Source organism: Eriocheir sinensis, chromosome 13 (genome assembly GCF_024679095.1).
Source record: "Eriocheir sinensis breed Jianghai 21 chromosome 13, ASM2467909v1, whole genome shotgun sequence".
NCBI lineage: Eukaryota > Metazoa > Arthropoda > Malacostraca > Decapoda > Varunidae > Eriocheir > Eriocheir sinensis.
Genome location: NC_066521.1, coordinates 11683912 through 11702271, shown reverse-complemented (window position 1 = coordinate 11702271; position 18360 = coordinate 11683912). Strand labels below are relative to the sequence as shown.

Genomic DNA, 18360 nt, shown 5'->3' with positions numbered 1-18360 from the left:
ACCCATGTGACAGTTCCTCCCAGCCCCCTCCACGCCCCCCCTGCCCCCTGACCACGTGACCTCTGACCCCCGGAGCCAGGTGGAGTGTGTCAGCGAGGTCAGTTGAGACGATTTACCTGTGATGAGCGGATGAGCCCCCAACACCTGGCCGCCGCGCCCCCGTACTCACCTTCCATACAAGTCCCGGCCGTCGGTGTGGTGTGGGCGCCCTCCTCGTGCACTATCCGCGTGAGTCTTATTGCCTCAACACTCCGGGAACATCGATAAATCCAATACAGAAGCAGAAAGTCACACGCGTACACCCTCCTCGTGTTGCGGCTGCCTCACTACTGGGCCGCGCAGGCGTGTGTTGGTCTCTGCCGAAAGCCGCCATCTCGCGGCCTCTCAGAAAGACCTTTATTTTCGACCTTGAGACCAGCGCCGGGCCACTTGACAGATAGCGATACTCGGCTGCGGGATTACGTGAATATTGACGATACGCATACTAGCCAGGAGCCTTGCGTAAATACAGGAGCTACGCAGTGCAGTGGTTGGCGTCTCTGGCTACAAAACTCCGGGCCCCAAGTTCGAATTCCAGCCCGGGTATAGCCGGCGTGCAGCCCTCCCAGCTGTTTACATCCTTCCTTTCGTGATGGTCGATAAATGGGCACTTGGGGACACGTGGGGAGGGTAGACTTGGGTAACTCGGATGTCATGCTGGCAATGTGTCCGGTGAAAGGTTCGAATCCACCAAAGGTTTAAAGGGCTAACGGGACGGAGATGAGCACCGCCACCACGCGCAGCTATTCCCAACTTCACCTTTGCCTTTATATTGCATCATACATAGTTACCGTGTCGTATTCTCATTCTCTCCCTCTCTCTCTCTCTCCACGACTTCTCTCAAATTGATTGGGTCACTAGGACAAGTTTATGGCACGCAGATGGCCAATAAATAACTCTGTAAATCAAGGTCGTACCATACCAGGTCTCATGGCGGATCACAACATTCTCATAACAAGCAGGAAGGAAAGTGAATAAAATAAAATCCTTGTTGAATTTGACCTCCAAGTGTGACATAGGAAGGTAGTTTTTTTTTTCTCTCTCTCTTCTATTTATTGCTCGGTCTTCCTGGAACGCATCATCCCTTATTGCGAAAGGTGGAATCTATAACCTTATTTTCTAATTAACCTATCTCGCAAATGCAATGATTAATTAGGCTAATGCATGCTTTCCTATATGACGAGAGGAGACTTGGTAAATAAACGATCACAAACGCCAAAATATACAACCCACTTCTTATAGCATAAAAAATAGGTATGATCAACAAAGCAACACGAAACACACTACTTTATATTCTTCTTTCTCTTCCAATGAAATATGAGAACAAACAAAAAACAGTACTCCTAAATCCCCCGTAAATATTCCTGAGCCTCATATATAACACTAAAAAGCTAGGGTTGAATCTGATGCAAGAGGGAGAGGGGGACGTCCGTGTGTGCGCGTGTCTGGAGGGCGTGTATGTGGGCGTGATGGAGGGAGAGGTGTGTATGTGTGTGGGCGTGTGATGGAGGAGTGAAAGGGTCGTGCGGCGTGTGTGTGTGTGTGTTGGATGGTGAGGGCGCGTATGTGGGCGTATGGTGGAGATCGGGGGTGTATGTATGATGGAGGGAGAGGGAGTGTGTGTGTAGGCGTAAGGTGTAGGGGAGAGGGCGTGCGCGAGTGGGGGCGTGTGTGGGCGTACGTAGACCCGCTCCATCATTGAGCAGTCCCCCGGGTCACCGCCGCTGCCATTGATTCTGTATACACGTGTGCGGCCGCGCCAGGTACGGGGACGGGGTGGAGTCAGGCAAGGTTTGGATAGGGGGCGGGGTGGGGCGGGGAGAAGGCATAATGGTAGGGAAAGGAGGGGTGGAGTGGGGATAGAGAGTAGGAAAAGGGCAGGGAAAGGAAGGGGAAGGAGGGTGGAGTGGAATAACAAGGTAGGGTAAAAGGGAAGGGAAAGGAAGAGGAAGAAAAGCGGGGGGATAGGAATACCGAATAAGGAGGGGGATACGTTAAAGTAAGGGAAGGGAAATAAAAGGGAAGAAAGGCGGTGGGGGATAAGAATAGTAAGACGGTAAGATGAGGGGAGGGAGAGGGAAGGACAGGAGGAGTGGGATAGGGAGACGATAAGGTAAGTGCAGAGAAAGGATAGGTAAGGCCAAGGAAGAGGAGGGGGAAGGCAGTGGAAGGGCGGGGTAAGGACAAGGGAGGGAGGCAGGGTGGGGATGGCAATGGGGGTAGGGAAAGGATAGGTGGGGCTAGGGAGGATTGGGGGGCAGTGGAAGGGCGGGGGAAGGACAAGGGAGGGAGGTCAAATGGGGGTTAGGGAAAGGATAGGTTAGGCTAGGGAGGATTGGGGAGCAGTGGAAGGGCGGGGGAAGGACAAGGGAGGGAGGTCAAATGGGGGTTAGGGAAAGGATAGGTTAGGGTAGGGAGGATTGGGGGGCAGTGGAAGGGCGGGGAAGGACAGGAGAGGGACGCAGGGCAAGGCCAGGGATGGGATAGGTGAGGCTGGCAGGAGGAGGCAGTGTACGTAGGCGTGACACAGGGTTGGGGGAGGTAGGGGGCGGGATGGGCGTCGTGGTAAGGGGTAGGGTGGGCCAGAGGAGAGTAGGGGTGGCACTGGGTTGGGGGTCGTGGTGGGGCCAGGGTAAGAGTACGAAGTGAGAGGCTTTAAGTTGCTTCAGATATCGGGGCAAGTGGAACAGTAATCGATGCGTGAGAAAACTGCACCGAGTGATTAAACTTTGCGCTGAATACCACCACAAAAACAATACACAGCCAGAATAACGAAGTGGTCTATATTTGTCCCCGCGGAAGCATTACGTAATCATGCAGAGGTACGCTGCGCCGAGAGGGAATGGCAGCAACACAGAGACAAAGAAATAACCCACGTGTCACAGGTAATGCCGCGATCCGATGACACCTTGGGACCTCATATCTTGCCAGGGACGAAGGGTGGAGGGTTGGGGAGAGGGAGGGAGGGAGCATTTTACACCTCCCTAAACATTTAATAGGCTAAGATTATGTAGCATACTAAATTTCTTTGGTAATAAAATTCACCAGTCAATGATCATAAGCATAATAATCATACCAAACCCACTTCGCTTATCCTGACATTGCTCATTTTTTTTTTATCGTCTAATTTTGTTACCTTTGTATCACAGAGAATGCGGGTTGGGAGAGCAAGCACCTCCCTTATCTTTGTTGTATTTTTTGCAATTACGATAGATAATCTAATGTCACAAAAATGTTAGCAAATATTCGTACCCTTTATAAGAAGAAAATGGACACCACCAAGGGAATTAAATATTAAACTCTTTTATTTGGCTTATATACAAATTTACATATAAAAACTTAAGTATGTAATGTCTTGGTGTGGTGAGTCACCCACGGCATCCCTGAGGACACCCTCCATGAACACGCTAAGTTAAGTACACTTGGGTACATTAAGTACACTTCAAAGTTAGGTACACTTGGGTACACTAAGTACACTTCAAAGTTAAGTACACTTGGGCACACTTAAGTACACTTCAAATAAAATAAGTTTGATTCTTCCATGATATTTCTTGAGTATTTACTATATTCTTATAGACAGTACTATTTGGCAAGAAATTAAGTGTAAATGGACTATATACATTGATTAGCTTTGGTTGGGTTTGCCTTAAAGCTACTAACACATACAGAGAATCCTTAAATATACAGTAGTCACCGGCTTCTGCCTCCAGGTTATTAGACAGAGAATGGAAGACATCTCCAGGGACATTTTGACATATCCTTGAAATACATGCACTGCAATGCTACTGGGCAGGTGGTTAACAAAATCCTTCTCAGATCACATATTTAGTCAGTCCTGTGAAGAGAAGGTATTTATACCATTGAGAGTAACAGATGAGAAGTGATAGTCATGGAAAAAAATGAATTTGACATGAAAATGAGCAGAGGAAAGTTTTGCCCTTTGATTCTAAATTCTTCTTGAAAATATCTTAGATGTAGGAGATAAAGTTGACTTCTGCATGTTTATCTTAGGTGACTGAGGGGAGGAGAGGACGATATGGCTGATGTGCTGACCATGGGCTGTATCAGACACGCCAGTCACACTCACAATGGTGGCCCGCGGCTCAGGCTCAAACCTTGGCAGCCCCAGGGCTCCGGAGAACATGGCCTGGCCCCCTGGGTACCTGTGGCCCCCAATAGGTGAGGTGTGTTGGTTCCTTAGGTCCAGGTGACTCTGGGAAACTGAAGCAGAAGGGACAACGGTGAGTCTCCTCTGGGAGTTTTCATCTCCAGTTGGTGATCTTTGAGCTTGAAGGTTTGTGAAGGATTTTCCTGACTGGGTGCTTTTCTGTGTGGATTCAGATTCCTTGTTGACCTGCATGGCGAGGGTCTTGGAGCTGATCCTGCTGAGGTAGATATTCTCTGAGAGCGGCATTCTGACCTGGGTGCTGTCTGGTGAGGGGACGACACTTGACACAGCGCTTAGGATGCTGATCTGTGGTAGTGCTTTGTTGCCCTCTGGTGTGCTGGTCTTGGGGCCTTCACTTATCTTTTTCACCTTGGGGTCCACCACTGCTGCCGGGCCTGTCCTTGGGGGTGGCTTGGTCTCGTCTGGTGTGCTGGTCTTGGGGGTCCCCTTGGCCAGCCGGTGGTTGATGGGTGTGTTGACCTGTGGCGTCCTCTGGACCGCTTTGGAGATCTCCTCACCCCCCTTGATGGTGACCCTCACCTCTGTGGGAGTGTCACCCTTCACCCTAATGGTGGTGGAGGTTGGGGTGACAGTCCTGGTCTTGAAGGGGCTTTTCAGGCGTGGGGTGTCCTTGCCCTCCTCCTTTTTGGGTGTGATGACGTGGACACGTGGCCGCCTGAACACCTTCATCCCCGCCTGCAGGGCCCGGGCTGTGCGGTCCTGGAGGGAGTTTCTTCGCTGTGCTGACTGCCGCCTCCTGAGGGGGGACTTGAGGGGCGTCCAGTTTGGTTGCTCAAACTTTTCCCGCAGCATTGAAAACTTGCGCCGTGGCTGAGGCTGAGCCGACTGTGTGGCCCTCAGCGGCGTGGTCTGGCTGTACACATGAGGGGTGCTGAGGGCTGCCGCCCCCAGGGCCTGTCGCTGCTCCGCTATCTGTCCTTCTCCTTTCTCCAGTTTCTTCTGCTCCTCTATCAGCTCACTCACCTCCAGGAGTGTCTTGTTGTCGGGGACGGAGATGGCACGCGTCATCTCCCGGGAGGTGCTGTGGTGGGAGGTGCTGCGGGAGGAGGTGGAGGCTGTGGAACAGTTCCTGCGCATCCTCTCACTGTAGTACCTGAAGGAGAGGTCGGACATAGTGGAGTAGTAGAGGTTGCACAGGGACTCCTTCTCCCTCACATCACCAATGGTCACCACCAAGGAGGACCTGCTGGTGGAGGAGGCAGCCAAGGATGAGCTTCTGTCTTGCTCTGGCTTCTCCACATCCCCCACCCAGATGGTTTCATAGTTGGGTATTTGGTCAACCGAACTGGACTTATTGAGAGGTCTGGCAGCCCTGAGGCGGTCCAGGACCTCCATCAGCCTGTTGTCATCTTTGGTGCTGGGGGAGGCACACTCCTCCTCAGGCTCTGGTTCAGCCTCCTCAAGACAGGTTTCCAGTCTGAGGGCGCTGAGGTCTGGCAGTGACCGTGATAGAATGGACTCACAGTCATCAGGAGCACTGATGGACCTGCGTGAGTGTATGGCCTTCAGAGTACTGTTGACATCTGAGCAATAGCTGGAGGCCAGAGTACTGTCCAGCATCTTTAGTCTCTCCCTGTAGGTGCTGTAATCGTGCACTCTGTCCTCAATGTCTGAGTATGTCTTCCAGTGCCTAACGCCCAACATCTCTCTGTTGATGTTGATGGCACAAATGTTTTCATAGTCATGAGGGACAGAGGACTGTGAGGTCTGTGTTTCATTGAGGGCTGGGATAACTAAGTTAGCAGGTTTGGGAGGCAGTGTTTTCCTGGGGTCATCCTTCCCTTTATAAATATTCTCATAGTCTGAGTGTGAGTCAGAGCTCACACCTGAAGACTCTGTTTCAATAATGTGCATCCTGTCAATCACCGCCAGCTCCACGTTAGGCACGTGGGGAGGGGGAGGAGCTGGCACCTCAAACAGATCATCATGGCCATGCTGGGACTTGGAGGTGACATTGATGGTGCTAGTGGTGAGGTGAGGCAAAGAGGTGAGTCTGACATCACTCTCTGATGAGGCAAAGCCCTTCCTCCTTATGCTGGTCCTGAGGATACTGGCGCTGCGGCGGTGACTGTCATTCTTCATGCAGCTGTGGAGGCTGCTGTGACTGGAGGACTTGACCAGCAGAGGAAGGCCAACACAATTTGGACTAGAATAAGAGGAATGGCCATCACACTTCCTCTTTAAGCTTGATGTGTCTGCCCTGTCACTCTCTGGCTCTGTAGAGTTTATATCTATATTTATACCTTCACTTGTGTCTTTCTCTTCCATTTCCTCATTTGTCTTTGCTTCCTTGAGGCACTGGGTGTGTGGTTCTGTGAAGCTAACCTCCAGGATTGCATTACCCACTTCTGTGTGACTGTCACTCTGTTCAGGTACAACAATCCTCTCCTGCTCTTGTGTGTCTGTTTCACCTGGACTAGAATTCCTATCAACCTGGAACTCAGATGAAGACAACCTGAACTCAAGCTCTCGGTTGACAGTTCTCTCAAATGAGCTTGGACTGATGGGTGAAGTCCCTGCATTGTCTCCTGCTTCCTTCCTGCTGCTGCCACTGGTGCTGCGAGCCCGTCCCTCTGCTGGGGACTCAAAGGGCTGGAAATCACTGGTGCAAGACACGTTGGCCAGAAGGTCCTGCACCGAACACATGGTGCCTGAGGGCCGCTGGTACACTGGCTGAGGTAGTGATGAGGAGGTCGGGGATGAGGAGGAAGTAGCTGGGGAGCTCTCCAAGCTGATGCCTTGAGCTGATAGCACACTGGGGGAATAATGGGGTGTCATTAACTGATTCAGAATATTTTTGTTTACTGAGTTTACTGAAAATACTATGACAAACAAAAAATAAAACAACATAGTTCCATTCCTTAATCTGCTAATGAATCATATAACAATATAATTTTTTTCTAAGAACATGACAAATAAATCAAAGTTTAGAAGCAAGATTATTCTCTGGGGATGACAGAGCTCAAGTTTACATTAATATTCAGATCACACAGACCCTACGGTCCAGACTAGGTGGTCTGTCCTAAACCTAAGTGAAATTATATTAATCAAATGGCACCAAGACTTTACATTTCTACTTTAGTAAATATCAAGTTGAAGGAAGTGTCAGTTGAGCTTATTTTTAAATGAATCAATCGAGTCACGCTGGACCACTTATGGTGGGAGCTTATTTCATTTTTGCACTACAACATTGATGATGAAAAATTTGGTGCAGTCTGAATTTATTTGTTTAATTTTTGTGCCATTATTTCTTGTTCAAAATGTATCATCGATTATAGACAGCTTAGATTTGTCCAGATTCATAAACCCATTGAGTATTTTGAAACATTCAATCAGTTTTTCTCGGAGGCAATGTTTCTCAAGGGAGAACAGGTAAGAGACGACAGCCATTCATTGTATGGTTTGTTATTGTTGTTGTCAGTACTTAAGTGCAACTCCAGCAGCAAATACAACAATGGAGGAAACACATCAGTGGGCAGCAGTTACCTGACTGAGAAATTGTTGTTGTCGACAGGATACAGTGACTTGAAGGTTCTCTTCATGGACACCTTGTGCATGACTGGCCTTTTCTTTACATTGTAGTCAGGGGTGGTTGAGGAGTCTGAGGAGATGGTCACCTGTGTGTTGGCTGCAATGCCACTCTCAAGGTCACTGCTCTTCTGGCTCTGGAAGGGGTTGAGTGGGCCCATGGGGTGGAAGAAGCGGTAGTACAGCATCATACAAGACAAGCCTGTAAGGAATATATGATAAGATAACCAATTTCATGCAATTTATTGAGTAGTTTTTAATGTATAAGTATAAACTTTAAAAAATGCCATTTTTATCATATTTTTTAGGAAGCAATGAATGTTTCTCATACCACCCAGATGAATGATTTTCTCTCTTCAAAATGCTTAAGTGCATGAAATATTTTTGGGGAGTTGTTGAATGGGTAAAAATTGCCTGAATTTTGCTTTACTGGAGTTGTAGATAAGGGCTATATAGATTACAGTGGACATTTAATTAATATTGTAGAGGCTGGGATCTGTGGGGACAAATCATTGAACAGTAGGATAATTTTACAAATTACATTGATGAATTAGCTGGAGAGAAAACTACTTACAAGACCTGAAAATAAACAGCTGAGAATAACCTTGAATTGAATGTTACTCACCCAGCACCATGAGTCCAGAGACGGAGATGAGCGCCGCGTACTTGAGCCACAGCGAGTGAGAGGCGTAGAAGAAGTAGATGATGACGCACACCAAGTTCTCCGTCACCGTCACCACGTAGAAGGTGAGCATCCGCCAGCGTGAGTGTCCCTCCTGAAGGGCATAGGTGGGGGTTAAAGCGACAGGTGTGGAGGGAAAGGTGGATATGGTTGTGGAAATTTAGTGGGGGGTGGGGGGGTGAGGGTGGGGGGTAGAAGAATGGTATGGGTTATACATATTCAATGCAGCCCTAATAATAATAATAATAATAATGATAATAATAATAGTTTTATTTTGCCCAACAGCATATAATATAAACAGGAAAGTAGCAAAATGTGCAAAATCAAGAGTATAATATTAATTAATATCAATACTAGATAATACTAGAAAAATAAATAAGCCCTTAGTAAACTTAGTCATACTTGTCATATGGTTTCTGTTTCTTCCTATCCATAAGTAAACTGCAGACTCCCCATTCTTTTGTAAACATTTTCTCTAATATTATTCTATCATTCAAAGCTGACTGGCAACTCATCCATATCCTGAGCCCTCTACATTCCTTTCTAATTTTGCCTTTTGTATTCTTCTGAACTCTTTCAATTAGATTTTTTGTACGGATACATCTTGTGAACAAATCTTACCATTGTGACCACATTTATACATTTTTTTGTAAATAGACAAAAGTTGACTGACTTGTGTCTAGGTAACATTCCCTTTTCAAGTTAATTAAAACACTTCATCATTTTATCTATCATCCTTTCTATCTTTCCCACAGTTCAAGCTTGCAACTACTACTTTAAAAAAAATTACCCCCAACTTTAATTTTGACATGAAACTTTCCATTCCACAAGAGCTCCAACTACTTTAGAACACCTGATCCTCTAAGCAAAGGTCCCCATTATTATTACTATGGGGTAAATTCAGAGTTACCAGCCAGTGGGTGTCACCAGCGACTACGTCTTTGTGCCTGAGAAGCCTGAAGTATTCATTCAATTATCATAAATTACCTGTGTTTCTCTGGGACTTGTAACAATTACACTTCAATGCAATAAGTGATACTAGTGCTAATAAATATATAGTTGATCATTCTTGGTGTTTTATTTATTGGTAAACGAGACAAAATAAATGAATCAATTAGAATGATAAACTACTTTTCTTAACAATAGTATCACTTATTGAATTGAAATGTAATTGTTACAAGTCCCAGAAAGAAACAAAGGTAATTTATGACAACTGAAAGAATTGTTCAAACTTTGCAGGCACAAACACATAGTTGCTGGCGACATCTGGTAAGGATGAATATACCCCACTAAGACACAATCAATTCTAGACTGCAGATGAGGGCAGGAGCTTCTTATCTCAACATTTCATAACAATCAAAATGCCACGGGACTCACCCTGAGATTAAAGAAGCAGAAGCAGTAGGTGACAGCCATGATGAAGTTGAAGATGGACTCCTCCCACTGCGTTGCACTGAACCCGGTCTTCTGACTCACCACCCACACAAACATGGCACTCAGGTGAAGGCCTGCAGGGAGACACACATCACAGCATTATGCAACACACCTACTGGGGAGGCACACAGGATGAGCCCTCAATCATTACTACATAATGGAGATAGGTACAGTAATGTCATTAGGTATTCTATACTACATATAATTTGAGTTCCCTTCTCAAAACCTTTAGGTCAATAGCTTTTAATCAGTTTCCTTCAAAACATCAGGTGGCTGACCCAATTTGGATTCAAAATGGGACTCTTCTCTTTGAGAGGCTTTACATAATGCAGCACATAATATATCTTTAATATTTGCCACTAGTCTCTGATCAAAGAATAAATCCAGGCTTTGACCATGGTAAGGCATCTCCAGGAGGGTGTATTACTGCTAACAATGCCGTATGAATGTAAAATACTTGTGATGCATGAGCAGTATAACTTAGGAATGAGGACTGTGGAGGTGAACGTTTAAATAACACCTGTGAAGTAAAATTTGTTATTATGAATTCAGGAAAATGCAGAATATGGATTTCATATGAATTATAGAGAAACGTGTACCAAGGTGTATGTAGAGAATAGAGAATGGTGTAAGAAATACTTGAGGGACGTTGTTAATGGAAAAACATAATGGAAAGTGCACACCCAAGCAGGAAATGATTAACAGCATGGCCACTACTGTCTTTCACATCCACTTACTGAACCATGACATCGCAACTCCTGAACTTCTATCCACACTTGCTCGCAGTTAAAGGAACGGAGCTACAGTGTGACAGGAAGACTATCCTTTTTGTCTCTACCTCACCAAGGATTGGAATCTTGGACTTACTGATCTAAGTAAAGTTTTGTAGCCACAACATCAGACTGTGAAGCATACAATGAAAATTTCTACCACTCTAGGATGCTTAGGTGATGCTGAGTTTAGCAAATAAAGTTTATAACATTCTCCAAGTTTCCTTTCATGAACATGGATTGTGAGAGGAGTGTTGGCTGTCATACATTCCATTAAAAATATCACATGTGGAAAGTAAAGAGTAAAACTAAAGTTGGAATGTCATCACTGAAGCAGCTACCAATTACTAGCGATTACTAGGAGAGAGTTGCATGTACTATGAAAGATGAAGATGAACATAACAACAAAAGGTATCTGTGAAAGAATCCAAGGTATCTGCTGAGTTGGAAACATATTACACTAACATATACATATAAGCATAAAAAAATTACTACCTTCATACCCATTACTGCCAATTCTGTCAACTGTTTCCTATTGATTCAGTCACAAGTCTTGTCAAAATTGCCATGCACAAATACAAGTTCAAAAGCATTAAAAGTTATTAAAATCCCCAAACCAAAAGAAGTCACAACTAAAGGTTTTCTGAACACAGCTTCCAGCAACCTGATCAGAACATTTTTGCATCCAGGCCAAACTGTAAGCAGGATCTTTTGATACCAACACACAATAAAGAATGAGCAGCCAGATTTTCACCCATCTCTCAGGTTCTACTATCGATACAGAGCCGCACATAATGACTTTTATCTTTTGCCGTCTACACTTACACTATAAGAAAGGAAAATCTAAGACCCATGCATACAGGCAGAGTTGTGGTAACTCACCTAGACAGAGGAGCAGCCAGCCCTCAATCACTGTGGCCACCAGAGCCAGGGCCAACACTCGCGCCCCGATCATGCCGGCGCGCCACACGGTCTGCAGCACCAGGCCAGAGATAGTCATTTTGTGCTTGTCAAGGCGGGTGTTGCGCATGGCCTTGGTGTACGCTGCAATGCCCCAGCCCAGGGAGACCATGGAGGTGAAGGCAGTGAGGGCTGTTGGGAGGCATGGCAGTTAGTGGAGGGGCACAAGATACACAATCATGTCTCTTCATTACAATAATTTCTCAAGCTAAAGTTCTGTGTGTGTGTGTGTGTGTGTGTTGGGTCAAGGGAAGTATATACAGGAAAGTTTCTATTGATGCCTCTCTGTGGTGTCCTCTCACTCTTCTGTCCCCTCTTTCCCTCAAATACTCTATCAATGTGTCTTCCCACCTTATTGCAGGTTATACTTTTGCCCTTGTAGCATCAACCTTTCTCATGTATATTTTCCTTGACAGCCTATTCCTTTCCACACTCTCCATATCTTCTCAAGAAATTCTATATTTCATCTTCTTGCTTCTCAAATGTATTTAGTTTATGCCTACTCTTCAACATGACTGCTAAGACTAGTAAGTGGATCTGTTACCCAAGCAACCTAAGAATTTGTTTAACTCACTTGCACTCTTCATTTTAAATACTGGAGAAAACAACTGGCAGCCATCAAGTATTACAAACTGTACAAATATATACAATAAACTATTACCTAGTAATATAGCCTATCACTTGTTTAACTGATTTTCATAATATGGAGTAGGATATGCACAATCTTCCCTTTGCCTTATAATTCAAAGATAACAGGAGAATATTGCATAAATGGCATTATTTTCAACACCTTCATGTCCAAAAAATAATAACTACTATGTGATAGACCCAACTTTCTCTTCTCAGGATGAATGTTAAGGTAGCTGAACATGCTCAAGCAAGTTCCTTTAAAGCTATTTAATCTTGTGTCCCTGTTTTGAGTCATATAAATTTGCTAATAGTTTTACAATATTTTGTCTCAAAGAGTATTCATTGTAAATTTTACTAATTATCCAATTACATGAAACTAAGACACATTGTTGGCATAGTAGATACCCTTTGCTTCAATAGAAATTTGAATCAAAGCCAACTAAGATCCTCAGTTAATCTACACGACACATTCTGCCCACAGTAGGAATCTTAGCTTTATTTGCTCTGACAGTGTGCCCAGCAAGCCCTGGTCCACCCACCTGTCCAGGTGCTGTAGTCCCGGACCGACAGCATGATGTACACCTGCAGAATCAGCTGGGGCGCTGACTCCAGGAAGGACTCAAACATCCTCAGCATGCACACGTCACTCTGCTGGTGGTACAGCTCATCAAAGTCATCAAGGTCGCCGCTCCTGCGTGCCTTGAGGCCCATTTGGAACATGAGCATGTACCTGCAACAAGTAAAGTGATATGAAGAACCATTCCTCCTGACCGTCTTGGAGATCGGCCCAACATTCTAGACCTCTTCCTTACCTCAAACCCTTCTGCTTATTCTGTCAAACTGTTCTCTCCGTTGGGCTCCTCCGATCACAATCTTATTTCTGCATCTTGTCCTATTGCTCCTGTACATCCTCTGGACCCACCGAAGAGGCGATGCTTCTGGCATTTTGCTTCAGCTCGGTGGGACGACCTGAGGATGTGGAATGATTATTGCTTCAGGATAGAGACCCCTCTGTGTGTGCTCAGCGCATCACAGAGGTGATTGTCTCTGGAATGGGCATACATTCTCGTTCTTTCTCTACTCCTCACGCTAAAAAGCCTTGGTTTAATCACGCTTGTTCTCGTGCTGTCAATGATAGAGAGGTAGCTCACAAAAGATACCAGAGCCTTCAAACTAATGCTAATTATGAACTTTACATTTCTGCCCGAAATCGTGCCAAATCTATTCTCCGACTAACCAAAAATTCTTTCATTAATAGAAAATGTCAAAACCTTGCTTTCTCTAACTCTTCCCGTGACTTCTGGCATCTCGCCAAAAACATCTCCTCCAACTTCCCTTCTTCATCTTTCCCTCCACTCCTCAGTCCTGACGGCAACACTGCCGTCTCATCTATCTCTAAGGCTGAACTCTTCTCTCAAACTTTTTCTAAAAACTCCACTCTGGACGATTCTGGGCATATTCCTCCTACTCATCCCCTCTGACTCCTTTATGCCTGTTATAAAGATTCTTCAAAATGATGTTTTCTATGCCCTCTGGCCTCAATCCTCAGAAGGCTTATGGACCTGATGGAGTGCCTCCTATTGTCCTTAAAAACTGTGCCTCCGTGCTGTCACCCTGCCTGGTCAAACTCTTTCGCCTCTGCCTGTCAACATCTACCTTTCCTTCTTGCTGGAAGTATGCCTTCACACAGCCTGTACCTAAGAAGGGTGACCGCTCCAATCCCTCAAACTACCGTCCTATTGCTTTACTTTCTTGTCTATCTAAAGCTTTTGAATCAATCCTTAACCGTAGATTCACAAGCACCTTTCATGACCTTCTATCTGATCGCCAGTATGGGTTCTTCTACTGGTGATCTCCTAGCCTTTAACTGACTCTTGGTCATCCTCTCTTATGAAACTTTGCTGGACATATCAAAAGCTTTTGATAGGGTCTGGCACAAATCTTGCTTTCTAAACTCCCCTCCTACGGTTTCTATCCTTCTCTCTGTACCTTTATCTCCAGTTTCCTTTCTGACCGTTCTATTTCTGCCGTGGTAGACGGTCACTGTTCTTCCCATAAATCTATTAACAGTGGTGTCCCACAGGGTTCTGTCCTATCTCCCACTCTTTTTCTGTTGTTCATTGATGATCTTCTTTCCAAAACGAACTGTCCTATCCATTCCTACGCCGATGATTCCACTCTGCATTATTCAACTTCTTTTAATAGAAGACCCACCCTTCAGGAACTTAACGACTCAAGGCTGGAGGCTGCAGCGCTTAGCAACCTCAGACCTTACTATTATTTCCGATTGGGGCAAGAAGAACCTGGTGTCCTTCAACGCCTCAAAAACACAGTTTCTCCACCTATCCACTCGACACAATCTTCCAATCAACTATCCCTATTCTTTGACAACACCCAGCTATCACCTTCCTCAACACTAAACATCCTCGGTCTATCCTTAACTCAAAATCTCAACTGGAAACTTCATATCTCATCTCTTACTAAATCAGCTTCCTCGAGGCTGGGCGTTCTGTACCGTCTCCGCCAGTTCTTCTCCCTGCACAGTTGCTGTCCATATACAGGGCCTTGTCCGCCTCGTATGGAGTATGCATCTCATGTCACACAGCTCTTCTGGACAGAGTGGAGGCAAAGGCTCTTCGTCTCATCAGCTCTCCTCCTCATACTGATAGTCTTCTACCTCTTAAATTCCCTGCGCAATGTTGCCTCTCTTTCTATCTTCTATCGATATTTCCACGCTGACTGCTCTTTTGAACTTGCTAACTGCATGCCTCCCCCCTCCATGGCCCGCTGCACTTTCTACTCATGCTCATCCCTATACTGTCCAAACCCCTTATGCAAGAGTTAACCAGCATCTTCACTCTTTCATCCCTCACGCTGGTAAACTCTGGAACAATCTTCCTATATCTGTATTTCCTCCTGCCTACGACTTGAACTCTTTCAAGAGGAGGGTATCAGTACACCTCTCCTCCAAACTGACTTATCTTCGCCACCTCTTTGGATTCTTTTTAGGAGCAGCAGTAGGGCTTTTTTTTTTTATTAATGTTTACTTTTTTGTGCCCTTGAGCTGTCTCCTTTGCTGTAAAAAAAAAAAAAAAAAAAAAAAAAAAAAAAAGGTAAAATTTATCAGCCTGACACAGATGGAATATAAACCAACACATTAGCAACTTCTATACAATAATGATAATAAAAAAAACTTACCTCAAATTATGGCACCATGATTAGGAAGGAAATAAAAGAAGAATGTTAAAGTAAGGTATGTCTTAGTTTCTACACAAATCTACTTGGCACAACTCCTACCAACAGAAGCCCTTAATCCTTTCAGTCATCACAACAGAAGAAAGAAGACAAAATACAGTTAGATCTGATGGCTGAATGTGGATTAAATCTACCATTTTAGGGGGAGACAAAAAATGATACTAATCACTTGTGCTATGTTATAATGCAACTCTGATCACTAAATAAACCCAACCCCATAATGCAACTTCACATAACCCAATCATCTCTCTATGAGGGTAATCTAGCCACCATTAAAAGGTAATCTAATCCCTCGTTGAATGTATATAATATTAATGATAGTAATACTGTACTGATGTTATGTAATGTAATGATAGTAATAATGTAACCAACAGTAATAATAAATAGTAGATAATGTAAATAACAGCCCCTCACCTGTGCATGATGCCAGACTGACAGATGTGGGCCACCCAATAGGTCTTGGGGACAGTGCCCTTGTCAGCCAGGTGCCAGCGCATGGACAGCACCATCACCACCGTGGAGGGGATGACCACGAGTGCCAGGGTCAGGCCCGCCCATATTACTGTTCCCGTCAAGAAGTAACGAACCACCAGGTGTAAATCTGGAATAAAGGCAAACTTTGGGTAAATCAGCAGATATGTTATCTGATTACTATGTTTAGAAGCAAATAAAATGAACATTCGGTAATTTCTGATTTTGTAGCATCTTCACAAGTGTGTGGAGCAGCAGAATGGATGAAGCAAAATTTACTGAGGTGGTTTGGGCATGTTATGAAAGCAGAATGGTGATTTTGTAGATTTTATAAGAGTCAAACAGGACAGGGAGGGGATGGCAGGCAGACCAGAGCTAAGATAGAATACTAGGATTGAAGAACATATGAGAGTAAGATGGGAGAAAAGTTGTGTGTTACAAGAAGGTGGTTCTTCAATGAGAACTGGAGGCACTTCTGCACTCTCAAGGGAATTTTTAAGGGTAAAAAGTAATTAGAGCTAAAGATAAAGAGGTCCTCACAGACACTTAAGATAGGATTGATTGTTCACTCACAAAGAGGAATACAGGTGGCATCTTTCTTTAAGTTCGTTAACTGTTTGCATAAAAAAGTTTTTTGTTAATCTGAGAAATGGAAGAAAGTTGATGAAAGCAGATGAAATGAATATAAAGGGAAGGCTCCCAAGAATACTGAGGGAGTGCTAAAAGGGGAGAGGGAGGGTGGAAAGGAGAACACTGGAGTTTGCAAAGTATATAAATGAATAATTTGAAGTGAATTGAATTCCTTCCAGTGGGAAACACTGTTCAAGAAAGACATCAAAATAAAAGAGTGAAAAAAAGTACAAATGGTATGTATACAGCTAAAGCTGAGTGCACAGGCCATCAGAATAAGTGGTCAGCACAGACCTCATTGGTTTTCCCAGAGTTAAAAGAACCATTCACACAAAACTGGATAAATGGTTCACAGGGTTTCATCCGAGTTCATTTCAAACATTGCAAATTTCATAAATCAGTTGTTGCACAACCTATTTCATAAATTGCTTTGTTGGATTTCAGTTATGCATAGGCGCTGATATGTTGCCCTTGATACTAAATAATCCTGAATTACAAATGGTTATGTGCCAAATTAAGTTGCAAATTGTTTTTATTTTGTTAATCCTTCTTTTATCAATAACGCGTTAGCACTTGTCTGAGGAAAGGTCATCATCCCATCACTCCCTGCCTGGCGTGCCGCGGTGCAAAAAGTGCAACACAACACTGCAACACACCACAAAATCCACACACAGCTATAATTCACCGTCACCACACACACACCTGCCCGTCACAACACTCGGGCATCGGCAACAAGTGACACATCGTTCCGTACATCACACAACACATTCGGTAAACATCTGACACACAACAAATCCGCCAATCACACAACACTCGGGAACAAGTGACGTTTCGCTCCGTAAATCAGAAATTGCAAGCTATTCAAGTGGAGTCAACGGTAGGTGAGGGCGGCGGCTGCGTACCTGTGCCCACGTCCACGAGGAAGGTGGCCATGGACGTCACCATGAACACAGCGTCGAAGACCGTGAACGTGGGCATCTTGGCTTCCCGGACCTTCCCATCAGTCCTCGGGGGCGGCTGGCGGGGAGTGGGCCAGCCAGCGCACCCATCTGAAGACCCCGCCATGGGAGAGGGACCGTTGGGGCGGCCTCTTCCACGCTAGCCAACCTCCCCGACCTTTGTTTACCCACCTCACCATTCTCTATCCCAACCCCCAAAACTCCACACAGTGATCTAAGAGTGACTAAGAAAATAAAAAAATCTCTGTTGTTTGGAAATATATCAATGAAACGTACCCAAACGACTCATTACACCATCAAAAAGGCAAAATACATAGGTGATTGGAAGTACGCGATTGGTATGCTTGCTGTTTTCCCAAGATGCCTAACCTCACCAATCTTTGTTTACTCATCACACGAATCACTAAATTAATGATACATGCATAAACACCCACGACAACACCCTAAGTAAAAGTAAATGTCTCTAGTGTTAGGAAATATATCAGTAAAAAGTACCGAATCGACTTCTTGAGGCACCAGAAAGGTAAAATATATGGTAACTATAGGAATGCAGTTGGTACCCCTACAACCAGGTGTTCGGTACATCCTTAGGAGTGAAAAAAAAGGCTCCTTGTCCTGCCGATCCCTGTTGCTCAATTTCCTACATTTAAAAGATCGTAATGCCATATATTAACGCACATAGAACGAAATGGCGAGACAAACTACGTTCATCAATCACAATACAAACGTTGGTCAAATGAATTAAAACCTGCATTAAATTATATCGGGTACCCTATTCCATTTCAACACCTCAAACACACCCTGGCTTATTTC

The 18360-nt window shown here is 44.7% G+C and overlaps 2 protein-coding genes and 1 long non-coding RNA gene across 4 annotated transcripts in view; 1 reads left to right on the top strand and 2 right to left on the bottom strand.

Moving 5' to 3' along the window:
* Window positions 1-337, bottom strand: part of LOC126997979 (protein numb-like) — a 115858-nt gene extending 115521 nt beyond the window's left edge. The window contains exon 1 of the mRNA XM_050859248.1: window positions 170-337. The gene's annotated coding sequence lies outside the window, so the exon portion shown is untranslated. The remainder of the gene's footprint in view (window positions 1-169) is intronic.
* A 2989-nt stretch (window positions 338-3326) lies between these two features.
* Window positions 3327-18360, bottom strand: part of LOC126997975 (uncharacterized) — an 89566-nt gene continuing 74532 nt past the window's right edge. Inside the window, exons 1-8 of one of the 2 annotated variants that reach the window (XM_050859237.1) lie at window positions 17491-17763; window positions 15902-16088; window positions 12772-12962; window positions 11525-11734; window positions 9816-9946; window positions 8382-8532; window positions 7715-7958; window positions 3327-6983 (exon numbers count right to left, since the gene is read on the bottom strand). In XM_050859237.1, the coding sequence (XP_050715194.1) occupies window positions 3986-6983; window positions 7715-7958; window positions 8382-8532; window positions 9816-9946; window positions 11525-11734; window positions 12772-12962; window positions 15902-16088; window positions 17491-17653 (4275 nt within the window). In that variant the 5' untranslated portion in view covers window positions 17654-17763 and the 3' untranslated portion in view covers window positions 3327-3985. Of the gene's footprint in view, window positions 6984-7714; window positions 7959-8381; window positions 8533-9815; window positions 9947-11524; window positions 11735-12771; window positions 12963-15901; window positions 16089-17490; window positions 17764-18360 lie in introns of those variants that run through there. The other variant, XM_050859238.1, reaches the window with a different exon arrangement.
* On the top strand, window positions 4070-9804 carry LOC126997977 (uncharacterized). Its single transcript, XR_007752537.1, has 3 exons — window positions 4070-4218; window positions 8386-8503; window positions 9678-9804. It is a non-coding gene; the product is annotated as an uncharacterized LOC126997977 (long non-coding RNA).